This window comes from Trichechus manatus, unplaced genomic scaffold (genome assembly GCF_000243295.1).
Source record: "Trichechus manatus latirostris isolate Lorelei unplaced genomic scaffold, TriManLat1.0 scaffold00300, whole genome shotgun sequence".
Taxonomy (NCBI): Eukaryota; Metazoa; Chordata; class Mammalia; order Sirenia; family Trichechidae; genus Trichechus; species Trichechus manatus.
In genome coordinates, this window is record NW_004444236.1 from 519,752 (window position 1) to 540,478 (window position 20,727).

Genomic DNA, 20,727 nt, shown 5'->3' on the forward strand with positions numbered 1-20,727 from the left:
CATAAAACAGCATGTGTGTTACTGTTACATGAGAAACTATCTGTTCTGTAAGCCTTCACCTGAAGTACAATAAAATATTAAAAAAAAAAATACTTTGTTACAAGTATAGGATATGTTCCCAATATATTGTGTGAATGAAAAACCAATATACACTTTCTCTCTTTCAAGCAGACGAAGTCAAATGAGTTTTGCCTTTATCAAGAAACACTTTGTGTTACAAGCATGGAATGTTCCCAATAATTCTTTGAAAACAATGTACATTTTTACCATTCAAGTGTATGAAGTCCAAAGAGTGTTACTTAAGTTAAAAGTGCACAGTGGGTAAAAAGAAGGGGAAAGTTCTGTAGCATTGTGTGAATGAAAAACCAATACACAGTTTCTCTCTTTCAAGAAGATAAGTTATTAAAAAAAAAATTAACCTATTATCAAAAAATACAGTGTGTTAAAAGCACCAGAATGCCCCTAATGCATTTTGTGAATGAGAAAGAAATGTAGTTTCTCCCATTCCCATTCAAGTACATGAAGTCTAAATAGTTTTACAGTTTTCACAATACACATTGTGTTACAACAACATGAAAGTGCCTGATGCACTCTGTGAATGAGAAAATGATATATACCTTCTCCCATTAAAGTATAGGAAGTAAAAAGAAAAAAAATTACGTTTTAAAAATACACTTTGTATGACAAGGAAGGTAAAGTTCACAATATATTGCGTGAATGAGAAACCAATATAGAGTTTCTGCTATTCAAATTGTTGTGCTGTTGTTATGTGCTGTCAAGTCAGATCTGATTCATAGCGACCCCATGTACAACAGAATGAATCATTGCCCAGTCCTGTCCTAGCCTCACGATTGTTGTTATGCTTGAGCCCATTGTTTCAACCACTGTATCAATTCATCTTGTTGAGGGTTTTCCTCTTCTTCGATGACCCCTCTACTTTACTAAGCATGATGTCCTTCTCCAAGGGCTGATCCTTCCTGACAACATGTCCAAAGTATGTGAGACATAGCCTCACCATTTTTGCTTCTAAGGAGCATTCTGGTTGTACTTCTTTCAGGACAGATTTGTTCGTTCTTTTGGCAGTCCATGGTATATTCAATATTCTTCACCAAAACTCTAATTCAAAGGCATGATTTCTTCTTCAGTCTTCCTTATTTATATTCTAGCTTCCCCATACATATGAGGTGATTGAAAACACAATGGCTTGGGTCAGGTGTACCTTAGTCCTCACAGTGACATCTTTGCTTTTTAACACTTTAAAGAGGTCTTTTGCAGCAGATTTGCCCATTGCAATGTGTCTTTTGATTTCTTGACTGCTGCTTCCAAGTGTATTGATTTTGAATCCAAGAAAAATAAAATCCTTGGCAACATCAATCTTTTCTCCATTTATCATCTGTTGCTTATTGGTCCAGTTGTGAGGATTTTTGTTTTCTTTTTGTTGATGTGTAATCCATACTGAAGGGTGTGGTCTTTGATCTTCATCAGTAAACGCCTCAAGTTCTCTTCACTTTCAGCAAGCAAGGTGGTGTCATCTGCATATCGCAGGTTGTTAATGAGTCTTTCTCCAATTCTGATACTGCGCTCTTCAGATAGTCCAGCATCTTGGATTATTTGCTCAGCATACAGATTGAATAGGTATGGTGAAAGGATACACCGCTGATGCACATCTTTCTTGACTTTAAACCACACAGTATCCCCTTGTTCCATTCAAACTACTGTCTCTTGATCTATTTATAGGTTCCTCATAAGCACAATTAAGTGTTCTGGGATTCCCTTCGCACTCTTCACGATGTTATCCATAATTTGTTATGATCCACACAGTCAAATGCCTTTGCATAGTTGATAAAACACAAGTAAACATCTTTCTGGTATTCTCTGCTTTCAGCCAGGATCATCTGACATAAGCTATTATATCCCTGGTTCCATGTCCTCTTCTGAATCTAGCTTGAATCTGGCAGTTCCCTGTTGATGTACTGTTGCACCTGCTTTTGAATGATCTTCAGCAAAATTTTACTTTTATGTGGTACTAGTGATATTGTTTGATAATTTCTGCATTAGGTTGGATCACCTTTCTTGGGAACAGGTATAAATGTGAATCTCTTCCAGTTGATTGGCCAGGTAGCTGTCTTCCAAATTTCTTGGCATAGATGAGTGAGCACTTCCATCACTGTGTCCACTTGTTGAAACATCTCAGTTGATATTCTGTCAATTCTTGGAGCTTTGTTTTTCACCAATGCCTTCAGTGCAGCTTGTACTTCTTCCTTCAGCACTATTGGTTCCTGATCATACGCTATCTCCTGAAATGACTGAATGTCGACCAATTGTTTTTGGTATAGTGAGTCTATGTATTCCTTCCATCTTCTTTTGATGCTTCCTGCATCGTTTAATACTTTCCCCATAGGATCCTTCAACATTGCAACTCGAGGCTTGAATTTTTTCTTCAGTTCTTTCAGCTTGACAAATTCCCAGCCTGTTCTTCCCTTTTGGTGTTCTATCTCCAGGTGTTTGCACATGCCATTATAATACTTTCTTAGTCTTCTCAAGCAGCCCTTTGAAATCTTCTATTCAGCTCTTTTACGTCATCATTTCTTCCTTCCTCTTTAGCTACTCGACATTCAAGAGCAAGTTTCAGATTCTCCTCTGACTTTCACTTTGGTCTTTTCTTTCTTTTTAGTGACTCCTTGCTTCCTTCATTTATGATGTCCTTAATGTCATTCCACAACTTGTCCAGTCAAGCGGATGAAATTAAGAGAGTATTACCTATTTTCGTAAACACATTGTTGGAAGCACTTGAATGTTCCCAATACGTTGTGTGAATGAGAAACCAATATATTGTTTCTCTCAAGTAGATGATGTCAAAAGAGTTTTACCTTTACCAAGAAACACTTTGTGTTATAAGCACAGGAATGTTCACTATATATTCTGTGAATGGTAAAACAATATATATATTAGCCATTAAAGTATATGAAGTTCAAAGAGTTTAACTTTATTTAAAAGTACACATTGTGAAAAAAGAGTGGGAAAGCTCCCTAACATTGTGTGAATGAGAAAGCAATATACAGATTCTCCCAGTCAAGTAGATGAATTCGAAACATTTTTACCTGCTATTATAAAACACCTTGTGTTATAAGCACAGGAATGTTCCCAATACTTTCTGTGAATGAGAAAATGTAAACAGTTTCTCCCATTTAAGTACAGGTAGTCAACAGAGTTTTACATGTTTTAAAAGCACACTCTGTGCTACTGAGACTGAAACTTTCCCAAAACTTCATGTGAATAAGAAACCAATACATTATTTTTCATATTCAAGTAGATGAAGTCAAAAGATCTTTTCCTGTTATCAAAGTACACGTTGTGTTACAATGACTGTACTGTTCCCAAAACATTCTCTCAGAGAGAACAATGTTCAGGTTCTCCCATTCACATAGATACATTCAGAAGTGTTTTACATGTTTTACAAGTACACTTTATACTACAAAAATGCAAAGGTTTCCATTACCTTCTGTGAATGAGAGAACAGTGTACAGTATCTCCCATTTAAGTAGATGATGCCACAAGGGTTTTGCTTGTTTTCAAAAAACACTTTGTGTTATAAACACAGGAATACTGTCAGTACGTTCTGTGAATAAGAAAACAATGCACACTTTCTCCCATTCACCTACCTGAAGTTAACAGAGTTTTATATGTTTCCAAAGTGCACTTTGTGCTACAAGGATGGGCAAAAACCCAATATATAGTATGAATGAGAAACCAATATAGTTTCTCTCATTCAAGTAAATGAAGTTGAAAGAGTTTTACCTGTTATCAGAAAAACACTTTCTGTTACAAGCACAGAAATGTTCCTAATACACTGAGTGAATAAGAAACCAATGTACAATATCTCTCATTCAAGTAGGTAATTTGAAAATAGTTTTACCTGTTATTGAAAAACAGTTTGTTTTACAAGCACAGGAATGTTCTAATACATTCTGTGATTCAGAAAGCAGTGTATGGTTCCTCCCATTTCAAGTCCCTGAAGTCAACAGAGTTTTACATGTTTTCAAAGTACACTTTTTGTTACAAGTACAGGGAAATTTCCAATACATTTTGTGAAGGAGAAAACAATGTAGAATGTGTGTCCCATTCAGGTACATGACATCAAAAGCATTTTATGTTTTCAAAGTACACCTTGGTAAAAAGCACATGAAATTTCCCAGTATACTGCGTGAATGAGAAACCAATACACAGTTTCTCTCATTCAAGTAGATGAAGTCAAAAGCATTTTACCTATTATCAAAAAAAACTTGTGTTACAAGCACAGGAACGTTTCCTATAAGTTCTGTGATTGAGAAAACAATGTACATTTTCTTTCTTTGAAGTACATGAAACCACCAGAGTTTTACATGTTCTAAAGTACACTTTGTGTTACAAGGACAGGAAAGTTCCCAATATATTCTGTGAAGGAGAAAACAAAGTAGAGTTTGTCTGATTCAAGTACATGACGTCAAAAGTGTCTTACGTTTTCAAAGTACACCCTGGGTCACAAAGATGGCAAAGTTCCAACTCCATTTTGTGAATGAGAAAACAATATAGTTTCTTTCTTTCAAGTAGATGAAGTTAAAAGAGTTTTTCCTGTTATCAAAAAACACCTTGTGTTACAAGCATGGAAATGTTTCCTATTCATTCTGTATTTGAGAAAACAATATATGAGAAAACAATATATAGTTTCTCCCATTCAAGTACATGAAGCCACAGAGTTTTACATGTTTTCAAAGTACAGTTTGTGTTACAAGAACTGGAAAGTTCCCAATATATTCTGTGAAGAAGAAAACAATGTAGAGTTACTCCCATTCAAGTATATGATGTCAAAAGGGTTTTACATTTTCAAAGTACACTTTGCTTTACATGGATATGAAAGTTCCCAATACATTGTGTGAATGAGAAATCAATATACAGCTTCTCATTCAAATAGATAAAGTCAAAATAGTTTTACCTGTTGTTAAAAAGCACTGTGTTACAAGCACAGTAATGTTCCCTATATATTGTGCGATTGGGTAAACTATGTACATTTTTCCCCATTCAAGTACATGAACCACTAGAGTTTTATAATTTTTCACAGTATACTTTTTTGTTATGAGAACAAGAAAGTTCCCAATACATTCTGTGAGAGAGAAAACAATGTAGTTTCTTCCATTCAAGTACATGATGTCAAAAGTGTATTACATTTTCAAAGTACACCTTGTGTTACAAGGATACCAAGGTTCCCACTACATTTTGTGAAAGAGAAACCAATATAGTGTTTCCTATTTAAGTCAAAAGTTACCTGTTTATCAAAAAAACACTTTGTGTTACAAACACTGGAATGTTCTCTATACATTATATTTAATCATTATGTAATGTCCTTCTTTGTCTTTTATGGTGGATTTTGCCTTAAAGTCTATTTTATCTGAGATTAGTGTTGCCACTCTTGCTCTTTTTTGGTTACTGTTTGGTTGATATATTTTTTCCATCCTTTGATTTTTAATATACTTTAAGTCTTTGTGTCTAATGTGTGTCTCTTGTAGACAGCATATTGATGATTTGTGTTTTTGTACAATTCTGCCACTCTCTTTATGGGTGCATTTAAGCCTTTTATATTCAGTGTGATTATCTTAGCAATAAGTATGAGTTTATTGATGTTGTGTGGTTTTTTTTCTGTAGTGCTGATATTTCCTTTGTTCCTCTTACTTTCCTCTGTTGACTTCCTTTTCTTTGTGGATTTTCTTTTCATTTCTTTCATTATTGTAGGTTTTGTGTTTACTGAGTCTTTATGTTTTTCTTTTTTTTTTTGATGAATAGGTTTGTTGGCTTTCTTTGTGGTTACTTTCAAATGTATCTTCCTAAGTTTAAACCAGCATTTTGTTACATGATATTGCCTTAACTGTCTCTCGATTTGGAAGTTCTATACCTACACCATTTATTTCCCCTTTTATGATTTTGACATTGTTGTCATTTACAGATTGATTTCTCTGGTTCACTGTTTTAAATCTTTTAGCTTTGTTTTATTATTGAGAGTTTTTTTTTTTACCTAGGTTGGTATCTGGCTGACTCTGTCTGTGTTGTAGACTCAGGTTGTTGTCTGATGTTGGTTCTCTAATCGAAGGACTCCCTTTAATATTTCTTGTAAGTTTAGTTTGTTTTTAAGAATTCCCTCAATTTCTGTTTGTCTAGAAATGTCTTAATTTCATCATTGTACTTGAGAGAGTTTTGCAGGATATGTTATTCTTGATTGGCAGTTTTTTCTTTCAAGTTTTCAAGGTTTTACATATGTCATCAATTACCTTCTTGCCTGCACAGTTTCTGCCAAGTAATCAGAGCTTAGTCTTATTGTTTCCCCTTTGTATGCGACTTTTCATTTTTCTCAAGATGCTCTCAGGATTCTTCCTTTGCCTTTGGTTTTGGCAAGTGTGATTGATATGTCTTGTGACTTTATTTGAGGTATATCCTATATGGGGTTCACTGAGCATCTTGGATGGTCAGCTTTTCATCTTTCATGGTATATGGAAGTTTTCTGCCAACAAATCATCAACAGATTTCTCTGTGTTTTCCATTTTCTCTCCCTGTTCTGAAACTATGATCGCACACAGATTTTTGCTCTTGATTCTGTGCCACATAATTCTTAGGTTTTCTTTATTTTTCATTATTTTCTCTGATTTTTCCTCAAACAAAGTGACATCCATGGATTTTTCTTCAATCTCAGTGATGCCATCTTCCATTATTCCAAATTTGCTTCTAAATCCTTCTATTGAGTTGTACATTTCTGAAATTTTGTTGCTTATCTTTTGAATTTTATTTACTATTTTTGTGTTACTTCTAATTTTTTATTTATTTTGATGTTTTGTTCTTGTATTATTTTCCTGAATTCTTCTATTCCTTTGTCTGTGTTTTCCTTCAGTTTTGCTATGTTCTCAGATGATTTTGGCTATTTTTTCCATGATTTTGTCTGTGTTTTTCTTGATCTCTTTCCTAATCTCTTGGAGAGCCCTAAATATTAATCTTTTGAATTCTTTATCAGGTAGTTCCAATGCTTTTTCTTCTACTGGAAAGTTATCTGATTATTTTGGTCACTTGCTGGAGAAATCTTTCCTGCTTTTTTATGTTTTATTATTATCTTTTGTCTCCTAGACATGAAGTTATTATTTTATTTCTTTACTTATTGTAATTTCATTTGTTTTTTTCCTGCTTTTTTGTTTTGTTTTGATATGTCCAGTGGGTGGACCAGGCTGCTTTGATTCTTACTCATCTTTGGACATGATAGCTCTCACCACATTGTCCAGGTGGGCAGAGCAGAAGCAAGTAGGGCAAACCCACTTCACCGGACACTGGTTTGGCATGGTAGCTGAGGGTGAACTGTGGGGGCACTGTCTGCCAACGGATGTTGGTGCAGTAGTGTTGGAGCATTCACAGACCCTCACCAGATGGACGAGGGTATAGCACAAGGAGTGATATGGGCTTGTTTCACACTGCTTAGCAGCTGGTCAAGTAGAGGGAGGTGGGAGGGGGGGCAGTGCGGTCCTAGTGAAGCAGTGCGAAAAGAAAAAAGACAAAAAGTGTGGTGTGCCTGGAACTAGTAGGGAGACCCACGGACTGGCAGCAAGGGGGGATGTGGTGTATAGGGCTGGGTGGGAGGAAGAAAGAAAAATTAAAAAAATGGCAGTATGGTGGGGGCCAGTGGGTGGTGTGTGGCGGAGCCAGGGTGGTGTGGGCCAGTGCACTGGTGGTGCTTTATTTGCAGCAGTGTGGCATTGGCTGGTAGGAATGGGAGAAGATGGCCTATATGGCTAGGTGGGAGGGAGAAAAAAAGTAAGAAAGGAAAAAAGATAAAAAATGATGGCACACTGGGGGCTGGTAAGTTGAGGCAGGGCAGACTTGGGGTCAGTGGGAAGGGAGGGGAGGTGGTTTATGGGGCTGTGGGGGAGGGAGAAATAAAAGAAAGAAAAAATGGCAATGCAGCAGGACACAAAGGTTGGGGCGAGGTGGAACCAGTGTGGCTGCGGGGTGCTTTCCCATGGCATTCTAGGTGCAGTGGCATGGCAGAGGCCAGGGGGAAGGGAGGGACAGTAGTGTCTAGGCTAGGTGAGAAAGAGAAAGAAAAATGGCAATGCAGTGGAAGGCAGTGGGTGGGGCAGCGCGGACCTGGGACTGTGGTTAGCTGGTGAGCCAGTGGTGCTCTAGCCTCAGGGGCATGAAGGGGGCCAGCAGGAAGGGGGGGGGGTGGAATACCGGACTAGGTGGGAGGGAGAAAGAAAAGGAAGAAAAAAAATGGTGGCTTGGCAGAAGCCAGTGGTTAGGGGTGAGGTAGGCCCAAGTTGGTGGCGGGCTGGTGTGCCCACAGCATTCTAGGTGCAGAGGCTGGGAGGAAGGAGGGAAGGTAACATATGGGGCTAGGTGGGAGGGAGAGAGAAAAGTAAGAAAGGGGGAAAAAAGACAGCATGATGGGGGCCAGCAAGTGGGGACAGACTGGATCTGGGATAGCAGCAAGCTCATGAGCTGGTGGCACTCTAGTGGCGGGGGCATGAAGGGGGACAGTGGGAACGGGGAAAGGTTGGGGGGGGAAGGAAAGGAAGAAAAAAAAGACATGTTGGCAGAAGGGGGTTGAGCAGGCCTGGGATGGAACTAGTATAGTGGACCCTAGAGGTGAGGGCTATCAGGATGAAGGGGTTCTTGCTTCTACTCATCAGAAGTATGAGGGCTGGGAAAAGGAGTTTCTCTGGTTACTGGGTGCTCTGTCTCCTGTTGGGAGCTCCATGAAGTTGCTTTCCAGTATTCCCTTTCTGGGGTTGTTGCTGGCTGTGTTTCAAGATGGCCATGCCGTGCTATGTTATTTGGCAGGGCACCTCCATTCTGCATCTCTCCTCGTTCTGTTTTCTATCAGTTTCTTCTTCCATTCTGTGTTTGACCTAGTTCTTTATCACTTCATTTGATTTCAGGCTCCCAGGATTGACGTTTATATCTGTTTTACTTAGTTTTTCAGGTTTTTGCTACAGAGAGATGGTGTGGTGTACCTGTCTAGGGTGCCATGTTGGCTCTGCCTCAAAAAGGTGTGTTTCATCTCAGGAATACAAGATTGGTTCAATATTCAAAACTCAACCACTCACCATTTCCTTTTGAAAAGGAAATAAATTTTCCCAGTAAGGCAAGCGGAGGTGGAACATTGTTCAAGTGACTAAGTAATGCGTGAGTCATCTTGGCCAGTTCAGGCTCATGCACTAATGGGTGTTATTCCAAACTTTAGGAATGAGGTGGAGAAGTGTTTTTAATTTAAGTATACTCAATATTCATTTTCTTCTCTGAGACTACAGACCTTATGCCAAATCTTTATCACTGGGCCTAGTATGGACTTTGTTGTTGTTAGGTGCCATCAAGCTGACTTTGACTCATAGTGACCCCATGTGACAGGGTAGAACTGCCCCATAGGATTTTCTAGGCTGTAATCTTTACAGGAGCAGATCACCAAGTCTTTTTCCCACAGAGCTGCTAGGTGGGTTTGAATCACCAACCTTTTAGTTAACTGTCCAGCACTTAACTGTTCTACCACCAGGGCTGCTTAGTAAGGACTTTAAAGGGCTTGAATTCTATTTCTTTGTGCAATTTCTCTTGTACTTACTCTAGCTCTTCTCCTTAGGAGATTTCAGACATCTTACAGACTGATAAGTTAGGCCATCAACCTGGTGGAGACGCTTTCCTAAAGATTTTTAATATCTAATGAAACAGTGCTTGAGATGATAGGAGGTCATGCAGTTTATCTAGATATCTTTTTTCCTATCTTAGTTCTCTCCTTTTCCACTAGTAAATAATGGGCTCATGTCAGTACAATAAAGAAATAAGAAGATTCGCAACTTCTGGAAGAGCACTGAGGCTCTAGAAGGGTTGAGAGGTTGAGAACCTGATAAACACTTCTTATCTGTATGACCCAAATCACCAATTTTTGGCCACTGCTTAAGAGTCAGGAAGAGTACATGTTTTTTGTTTGTTTGTTTGTTTATCATTTCTTTGGCTCATCTATTAAAATTCCAGGTCCACAGTATACCTTTGAGAGCACTGTTTGATTTCCTTTTATTTGGGTCAGTAATTTACGTTTGTTTGCTGGAGTACCAACAGAGGTGGTCATAACACGTAAGTTGTTGCTGTTGATAGTTGCCATCAAATCAGCTCCAACTCATGGTGACCCCGTGTATAACTGAATGAAACATTGCCTAACCCTACTCTTACGCCACCTTCATGATAGTTTGTATGCTCAAGTCCATAGTTGCAGCCACTGCATATTTTGAGAGCCTCCCAAATAAATACTCTAGAAGAATTCATATATTATTATATTTTGTCTCTATTATGCTCCAGGTTTGTCAGCTATTAATAAGTAGGTGAATGTGTCATGCACTACTGAAACCACAAACAACTTCACAGCAGACCTATCTCCATCCAGGAGGGAGGAAGAAAAGTACTGGCAGCAATAGACACCTCCTCCCACAACTCCCCCTGCCACTGGCACTCTGTGAACAAGAAAAGAGGGAGAATTCACTCATTGATAAATCTTTTCCTTTCATGTTTGAGCCAAACTGCAGGACCTGTAATCTCATGAACAGCTAAAAAAATGAAGTATTTTGAAAGATAACAAGAAAAAATAGCACTGGTTTGGGTCACTTAACTGGACTAGTGCTGACTGATACTGTGCTATACCTGAGGAAGAGAGACATCATATTTTTATGAAACAGCTTTGAGACTCGTCCTATCAATGTTCACAGCTTTCGATTTCCTTAGTCAGGAAAACTGAGCAGCCTTCTTCCTGCAAACATTTTATCACTGTAAAAAATTAGTGCCAAGTCATTCTTTTAAAACATTTTTGTTACAAATGTCCATATCTCAAAGCAGTTCCAGCTTAGAACTTTCATATCCATCTAACTTACATGGTAGTCAGTACTGGAACTCAAAGCAGATGGATCTAATTTTAATTTTTTACTGTGATAAAATGTTTACAGGAATGAGACAGTTCAGTTTTCCTGTCTAAGGAAATCGAAAGCTATGAACATGGATGGGAGGAGTCTCAAAGCTGTTTCATAAAAATGTGATGTTTCCCTTCCTGGCATATAACACAGTATTAGTCAGTACTAGTCAAGTTTTTATGTGACCCTAACCAGTGCTATTTTTTCTTGTTGTCTTTCAAAATACTTCATTTTCTTAGCTGTTCATGAGATTACAAAAGTCCTGCAATTAAGTTTCTGGAAAGCTTTCCTGATTTATTTCCTACTCTTACGAGCAGTGATTCTTGTATTTCTGAAGACCATCTCAAGAGATAAACTAATGTGGAAGAAGTTTCAAGTTAGGTAAGTTCTGTGACAATTTCTGTAGAGAAATATGTTAACTAACTGGTAACCCCAAGATTATAAGGTGAGAATTAGTTTCAGAATCTCTGGGGGAGGAAAAGGGCTGATATCAACTCTATTCAGAAAAGTGAAAACAGCTGTAGCTTGATTCTCATTCTTCACCTACCTAGGTAAATATAAGACATCTTTTATTCCACCACAAATGAAACCTAAATAAATGGAAATGCATTTTGATTATAACAGATTTTAAAATTAATATTTCAGCTTCTATTAGCATGAGTTGGTATTTAGAGGAGGGCTGTGGCTTTCTTGGCTTGAGGCTGAGGAGAAGACTTGGTGGCTGTGGTAGAGGCCTGGATAAAAGACAAGAGAATAGCACGAGAAAAGGATTATAAAATAGAATTAAAAAAAAAAATCTGACTATAAAGCTTTACTGTATGATGTTGTCTCAATTTTACAAAATCAGTAAACAAGCACACACATACATAGCAGAAAATTTTACAATTCCACAAACACTGGTATTCAAATACATGGCATCAATATTTTTATAAGTATGTTTAAGTCGTATTTTAGCTCCACTTACACCAGGTGTTAGAGGCATTATTTCAGTCTTTTTGGGATTGCCTCCTCACTCTCTTAAAGTCATAGGTAAACTTTGTCAGTGAGAGTTTGTAGTGGAGAGGAAGGTGGAATAAATTACATCTATATGTACATTTTGGAATGCTTTAGAATTTCTGTAGTCTGGTACATAAAGATCTGATGTGTGCTTGAGAGGAATGTAACACCAAATTTTCCAAATATTTGATGATTTTTTCTTTAGTTTTTTTATTTAGTAATTGAGATAAACTTAGATCTGGTAATATAATCATGATTTTGTCAATTTTTCCTTGTAGCTCTCCCAATTTCTAATATAAAATTTTCTAATATAAATAAGTTACTATATATGTATGTATATTAATATATACATATCCATATAGATAGATAGATCCCTGATGGCACAGTGGTTAAACGTTCGGTTACTAACCAAAAGGTCAGCACCCCCTAACTGCTCCTCGAGAGAAAGATATGACAATCTGCTTCCATAAAGATTACAGCCTTGGAAACTCTATGGGGCAGTTCTACTCTGTCCTATAGGTTCGTTATGAGTTGGAATTGACTCGACGGCAATGGGTTTGTATATGTGTATACATATATATACATGTGCTGTTGAATTGATTCTGACTCATAGCAAACCTCTAGGACAGAGTAGAACTGTCCCATAGGATTTCCTAAGCTGTAATGTTATGAGAGCCGTTCGCCAGGTCTTTTCTGCCATGGAGCCTCTGGTGGGTTCAAACCATTGACCTCAACCTTTCAGTTAGCAGCTGAGTGCTTAACCAGTGAGAGAGAGAGAGAAAGGAGAGAAATGCACTATATAATACATACGTATAGTAATATAAGAAGGAATATAAAGAAAGAACAAACAATATATATTTATTATTATTAGGTAAATACATAATTCCAAAAAATCCAAACCTGTTGCAGTCCAGTAGAAGTACCTCATAGGGTTTCCAAGGAGCAGCTAGTGGATTTGAACGCCATCAGGGCTCCAAATACATAACTAGAACTTTGTTTTAATCTTCCAGGGACTTGAACATTTTATCACTATGTATGAAACTCTAGTTCTGATTCCCTTCTCTCCCTTGCTACTCACCACCATGCTGATATACTTCTTGTTTTGTTTCTGTTTTGTAAGGAAATTATTTATTTTTATGACACTGACAAGTTAAATCTGGTACAAATTGAATTAATTGCTGATTCTTATTTTCCTTTTAGCTTGCAGCATTTCTTGGCTTTCTTTGTTTATTTTCTTATTGAATACTACTTCCAAAATAATATTTGGTGGATGTCTTTGTGCTGCAAATCTTCTGAGGCCTTGAATATATGGAGAATAGTTTTTGGGCCCTCATGTTTAAATACCATTTTGGCTTAACATAAAATTCTAGTTTCAAAATTATTTTTCTGTCAATATAGATTGACAGCATCTCTTCTGAAACCTTTGGAGTCACATCTGTTTTGGAATTCAGAATTTGAGTGACATTAGAAAAGATTTTAATGTGTATACCATATATAGAGTATTACATACATGGCCAGAAAGAGTCTAGGTCGTTCCTCTCAAATCAAATGCACTAATATTTCTGCAGCAAAAGATATGAACAGTCACACTAAAGTGGATAAAATAAAAATAAAAGACAGGAAGCCTGGTAGCACAGTGGTTGAGAGCTTGACTGCTAACCAAAGGTTGGCAGTTTGAATCCACCAGCTGCTCTTTGGAAACCCTATGGAACAGTTCTACTCTGTCCTATAGGGTTGCTATGAGTCAGAACTGACTTGACAGCAACAAGTGGGTTTTTCCTTCTCTCTCCTAGTTGGCATCCTATTGGCCTGATCAATCTGAGAATATTCATGTTATTTTAATTCAAAGAAGTTTATTCTACTACTTCTACAAATATTTTCTCCTTTTCATTTTAGTGGTCTCTCCTGCAACTAACAGTTTCTGGATGTTGACACTTTAACCTGTATTCTGACATCTTTTAAGATTTTCTTACTTTTTAATTCTACCTTCTCTCCTTGTAGAAGAGTTTTAATATGATCTTACAAATCACTCACTTATTTTTTAAGTGTATCTGTAGTAGTATATAGCCGAACTGTTATGTTCTAAGAGCCAGGCCTTCTGAATTCCAAAGCCTAAACAGTGACAATCATATGATTCTTCTTTAGTCAGTGTGTTGAGGGAAAATTTGGGAGATAAAAGTCAATATTGAGAAAAGTGTCATTTTTCACAAATTCCCATATGCAATATTATATTCAGAGTTTAGAACAATATATGTAAAAATATAAAATACATAGGTTCGTATATGACTACTTTAAGGCTGACTATAGAGTCATGAATCACTTAATGTCCATGATACGTTCTGTGAAATAGGACGTTATGTGATATGGATGTTGTGTGAACACTGTATTACATACAGGCAGTCTCTGGATTATGAAAGAATTCTGTTCTAAGTCTGTCTTTAAGTTGAATTTGTACATAAGTCATGACATTAAGTGTGGTTTGTATCTAACGTCAGTCAAATGTTTGCCTCAGTATATAGTGTACCTTTCTATGCATAAAAAATATTAAAGAAACATAAACGAAACACTTCCAGATACACTAAAACATCCTTAACATAATAATACAGTAATAATAATAGTAATGTTTTGATGTGCATCGCAAAATAGTGCCCATTGGTTAATATAAACCATTGTATGCACCTCAAATTTGTAATAGACTTTACAGGGGTTGGTTTGTAACTATGGGTTGTAAGTAAGTCTATTATAATCTTGAGACTATGGACATATATGCAGCTGGACGTTGCCCGAACAGGTTTTATGCAGTGCATGACTGTATTTGCGTATGCATATAATTTGGCAGAATTATAACTGAACTTGATTGGCCTGATGCAGACCATGCACTCTCTAGGTATATCTTTCCAGAAGAAAGCTAGGAAGTGCATTCCAGGCAGAAAGTCTGAAAAAGCTTAAAAAATGGAAAGTAGAAGAAGTGAAAAAGAGACATATTACTCAAGTCTTTAAAGCCCATGTTAAGATTAAGGAATTTTTCCTAAAGAAAATGGTGAACTATTGAAGGGCTTCAAGCAGGATAGAATCGTGGCTTTACAGAAAGATGACTGACTGTATGAAAAGAACTGATCAGAGACATTAAGCCAGTAAAGAGAAAAATCAAGCAAATATTGAATAATCTAGGCCAAAAATGCTGTGACTTTGCACTAGTGAGTAGATAGGATTCCATGGTCCAATCCAAAAGGGGAGAGGATGCTAATGAATGCTGAGTAGCAAAGAGCCAAGTGGACAAATGTAAGTACCAGAATGGAACTGTAGTACTGTGGCAGAAGTGCATTTGTATGAAGTGAAAGGTTGCAGCCCAATTTCGCATAGGCCATTTCAGTGGGTGTGGAAAGAGCCAGGGACCAACAGGTAGAGAGATTCAGGTCCAGGCCCCAGCCACTCCCCGCCCACCAAAAAAAAGGAAAAATAACCAGGGACTTTGAGACTACACAGTGCATACTCCAAACACTGTAATAATTGTCTATTTCCAGACCTCCTTCCATCAAACATACCTAACTAACTCAGCTGTCCAATACACTGGCCCAAATCAACTATCAGCATTAATAGAGAATCATTTCTTAGAATTTTCTGATGTAGCAGTTCTCAGCCCACTTTTCACAGTGACACATCTAGTTATTATACTCCCTCTTTGTCTCTCACACTATGGACAACACTTGACCTGGGCCACTCGCTAGCATAGGCACGTCCAGTATTTTAAACTCTCTGTATAAATGCATAACATTCTATGTCATGTTTTTTTCTCTTGTAGGCTCGGCCATAACTTCAGAAATGGTGAATGAACATAAGAAAATCTTTCTACTGAAGGGGCTAGAGGCCATCAATGAATATCAATTTAACATAATTAAGTCTTTACTGGCCCATGATTTACAACTGACTAGAAAAACGCAAGAAGAATATGATAAAATTAAGATTGCAGACTTAATGGAAGAAAAGTTTGGAGGTGCTAAGTGTGTGGACATTCTAATAGAATTGTTCAATGATATACCGCAACTTAAATGCCTTGCTAAAACTCTTAGATATGAGAAGTCAAAAGGTAATAGGGGAGACTCCCTCATTCCAACTCTCCCCACACCCTACTCAACCTGGAATATAACCCTGTCTTGGTGATAGGTGATGCATCTCTTTCCCAACTTAAAACGTGGTAGCTATAATAATGGGAAACATCATCTGCCAACAAGTTGATAACTTAGAATGTTTCATTTTCTGTAACGGGGATTGATGTATTTTACGGGGTATACTGGGGCCCTGATGGCACATTGGTAAAGAGCCCTGCACCTAAAAAAAAATGTCGGCAGTTCAAATTCACCAGCTGCTCCTTGGAAACCTTATGGGACAGTGCTACTCTGTCCTATAGGGTAGCTATGAGTCAGAATTGACTCGATGGCAATGGGTTAAGGGGGTATATTAGGGGTGCAGGTAAAAAAGGCAGAGAAACTGATAAAAGGCTGAAGCCTCCGGTATATTAGAAAGCTTTAAAAAAATGACAGACCAAAATTGCAAATATTTTGGTTTCCTTGTAAAAAATATTTACATTTAATCACTTAATGCACATGCTCACTTAAAACTATTTCCTCCATCATTATCCTCATAGTAACAGAGGTGAGAAGGCACTTATATGAAAACCTACCTCTCAGAGGTCTAGAGAACTCCCCTTCTTATAAAATCACAAGTTAAAAAAGAAAAAAGATTAAAAAAATTCAAAGTCCGATATCTTCACTTTGCCACCTCACAAATCTGTATCATATTTTCTTTCACTGGTTTGTTTACTTTGAATGCATCTCTTACAGATGATGATCCGTCAGTTTTCATCAAGAAAACCATAGATGTTTAAAAAGAAATGATAGGAAAAGAAGATTGGGGAAACATTTGACTGAGGTGTATAGGAGCCCAGAGGATGAAAGCATGAGATAGTGTCTGAGCTTCTGTTGCAACTGTTGTTCACCTTACGGCAGGCTGAGCATTAGCAGTAGCGGTGGATGAAAGCATAACTAGATTGACAAGTAGAAGCTGAGAAGAAATAGTTATAAAATTGCTTCAGCTGCCTTAAACCAGCTTCTCTGTTCACTGTGTGTTGTTTTGAATCAGTTGCGAAGAAAATCAAAGCAAAAGAAACAACTTCTATGAAAAAGAGCAGGCAAGAGGAAGCGGATTCAGTGACACCGGCAGCCACCACAAGTAATGCTGTGACATCTGAAAGAGTAGAGGAGACTCCTGGGGGCCAGGTAAGGTTGAGGAAGAAAAACAAGCTTACAAACCCACAGAAGAAATTTCTGTTATGGCGCTTCCATTTGATCTCCCCTTTCAAATTCTTTGTTCTTCATTAATTTCCCATCAAGATTCAGATTTTACAAATAGAATAATTATTGACCATCTCTTTTGTGCCAGGGAATGACCTAGACACTTTACAAATGTAACATAAATTACTATGACGTAAGTATGATACCATCATCCATACTACAAAGACATGGTAACGTGAGAATCAGATTGGAAAGGTGTTTTGCTCATGTTTGCGAAAACTTGGATTTACTGCTTCCAAGTCAGTATTGGGATCCAGTGGGTAAAAAGGTTTGGACAAGATAGGAGCTTTCCAGGTTAGGAAACATGATGTGTGAAAACGACAGAGATCATTAGAGGACTGATGTGTGTAACTTTCCCCTCTGTTTAATGATGCCTTCTGTGCTCACCTCTCACAATTGTCCAGACGGTGGGCAGCACTCTCTCAAGTTCCCGAGGAAAACATTTGGAAGTCTAAGTATACCTACTAGACAGTAATAAAAATGTGTTCTGCTTCATTTGATACTCAAAATGATTAAAGAAAAAAATTAATTTATTTTCAGAAAAGGAAAAACACAACCAAAGAGAAGTCTGGAATCAAACGGAATAAAGTTTCCCAGGAGCAGACTCAGTCTCCCTGTCCTTCTGGAGCCAGCATATCTGCCACCTTGGGCCACCCTCCACCTCTCCAGATCTCATCCTCAACTCCACCCTCCACTTCCTTACCTGAGGTACTTTCTTCCTGCTCTACTTTTCCTTCATTTTCTTCAACCCAAAACATAGGAGACAATCTCAAGATTCTGATCTTGTGTTCTACTTAAACATAACTCCAATAATTAACTAATTAATAAAATCTATATATTAAGAATTCACAGCTTTTTAATCTTTTGCTTCCACAAGGGTGATTTGATGAAGCTGACATCGTCTCTGACCTTAAGAAGTTTTCTGTCTTGTGTTGTCCCCGGGAGGGAGAGAGATGTTTAGCAATCATAATATACATGTGAATACAGCAGTGTGTTCACTATCACTCAAGTCTCCTTCACACTGCTTCCCTTTGCTCACCAATATACTCAAGTTTCTTCTACACACCCTGCTCCTTTCTTCTTCAGAGTTTTCACACATCATGTTTCCTAACCTGGAAAGCTCCTATCTTGTCCAAACCTTTTTACCCACTGGATCCCAATACTGATATCCTAATACTGAATCCTCCTAGAGACCCCATGCAGAATAGGTGAAATCTTCATGGTGTTCACTTTTGTAAGAGCTTATCTATTATTTTCTTTTCTACCATTTGTGACAACTGTAGTTAATAAACCTTTGTCTTCCCCACCTGACTTGGAGCTCCAAGAGTAGTGCTATTCTGCTGGCCTTGTGAACCACTGTACCCCAGGGTTTAGATCAGCACCCGCCTCACAGAAAGCTCTCAATAAATACATTTATTCAGTGAAATAATGAAAACTAAATACTAAGATATGAATCAGCACAGCTAATGAGGGCTAAATGAGTGTCATCTAATGTAGTCAAGAAAGTGATACCTAAATTGAGGCTTAAAGAGTGTAAAAACAAACAAAAGAACATGCAGGAGACTGAAGTGGGGAATTTAGCAGCTTGAGGAAAATCCAGACAGAAGGAAGACAATAAGCCAAGACCTCAAAATGGATGCAAATAGACTACAATTTATAATTTCATGTTTCTCATAATACTTAAGTTGTACTCTTTTCAGAATCAGACCAGCTGACTTTTACTATGTTTCCCAAGCATCAGTGAGAGTCTAATAACCAACTTAAACCTCAATAACATCATTCCAAAAATGAAAGTGTTATTTCTCCTTGATACACAATGAAGGGAACAGATAATAATAAAGTAACAAATCCATAACAGCAGATACAATTTGATCGGGTTCTGTTTCTCTTTTTCTTTTCTTCTATGCAAATAATACATGATTATCTTATTAAAAATAACTACAGACAACAAGCCAATAAAACTAAAAATAATTAAATTTAAATTACATGAAATTCTAACATCCAGATTACACTACGTATTTATGTACTCCCCACAGAATTTCTTCTCTGTAACTATATACATAATTTTTCTTGAAAATATTACAATATGTTAATTAATATTCTGTAACCTCTTTTATTTATTTAACATATGACCATCATTCCAAGTTCATAAATAGAGATATAAATAATTATTGGATATAATATACTCAATTACATGGATGTACTAACGTTTATTTTAAAAAAAGAAATCCCTATAAAGTGACGGTCCAATATTCCCTATTACAATTGACTACAATGAACATACTTGTACCACTCATTGTCCTATGGTGTCCCTCTAAGTAGTCGTATAATTTATTTCATGTGAGTCTTATATTCCTGTGGGTCCTGCTCAAGATGCGCATCACTGTTACTATTGTTACTGTAATGCATGAGCCTCTTGTTATACATTAACTTGAATCAGGGTAAGTGCTTCTCTGTGTTAGGATGAATTGGTCACATTGATGGAAGTCAGAACCAAATAAATTCCAATCACCCACAGGTGATCCTGGGTCAGACCACATTAAGCGCTCAGCTGCTAACCGAAAAGTTGGCAGTTCAAACCCACCTGAAGCTCTGTCGGAGAAAAGACCTGGTGATCTGCTCTCCTATAGATTACAGCCTAGGAAACTATAGAGCAGTTCTACTCTGTCCTATAAGGTCACTATGAGTTGGAATCAACGCAGTGGCAGCACACAACCACAACAACAACAAGGCAACTTGAAGTATAGACAAAAGAAGTATATAAATCACTATTCTTTGGTATAGTTCTCACCCAGTCCGAAAATTGTTATTTGCACAAGGCTGCAGTCCACACCATTACCCCACACATGTCAGTGGAGACAGGCTGACTACATATAGTGGTTCTCAGTTTGTTGCTATTGTTGTTAGTTCCAAGAATCCATACTTCCTTCTATATTCTCTTCAGATTTTATGGTGGGATGGAGCTAGCAGCCTGTATGTATTTGCCATCCTGGCACAGATGGCCATGGTTGGAGCCCTTTTCTGGTCATTAACACCTCAGGACCATAGTCTCCTTGCTACTTCAATGACATAAAGTGAACATCTTCAGGGCAATTCAGCATTTCCCATACATGCTGTCTTGGAAGGGACAAAGTGATGCTTTTTAAGATCCCAGCTACTGAAATTTGTGATATAACAATTTCTCCATCCATAGGAATAATTCTGCGTGTCTGAACACCTGGTAGATGGGTTACCAGGAACTCAGGAATCCCAGTAACGGCCATACATGTCCATGGCTTCATACACCAAAATACACCATGCAACAGTTTATTCTTTGGAGTCCAACTACGTCACTTCAACAGCTTAACAGTTACCTTTGAGTCAATCCTGATGTTTCTGGATGGAGCCTGAAGAGCAGTTGATAACCCCATGTTTGTCAGAGT

The 20,727-nt window shown here is 37.5% G+C and overlaps 1 protein-coding gene across 1 annotated transcript; it reads left to right on the forward strand.

Moving 5' to 3' along the window:
• The first annotated feature begins 11,066 nt into the window (after nt 1-11,066).
• Nucleotides 11,067-18,103, forward strand: LOC101349601 (myeloid cell nuclear differentiation antigen-like). The gene is made up of 4 exons (XM_023725346.1): nt 11,067-11,339; nt 15,757-16,041; nt 17,094-17,230; nt 17,846-18,103. Exons 2-4 carry the CDS (start codon nt 15,777-15,779, stop codon nt 18,101-18,103), a joined length of 660 nt encoding a protein of 219 aa, XP_023581114.1. The 5' UTR covers nt 11,067-11,339; nt 15,757-15,776.
• The last annotated feature ends 2,624 nt before the right edge of the window (nt 18,104-20,727 follow it).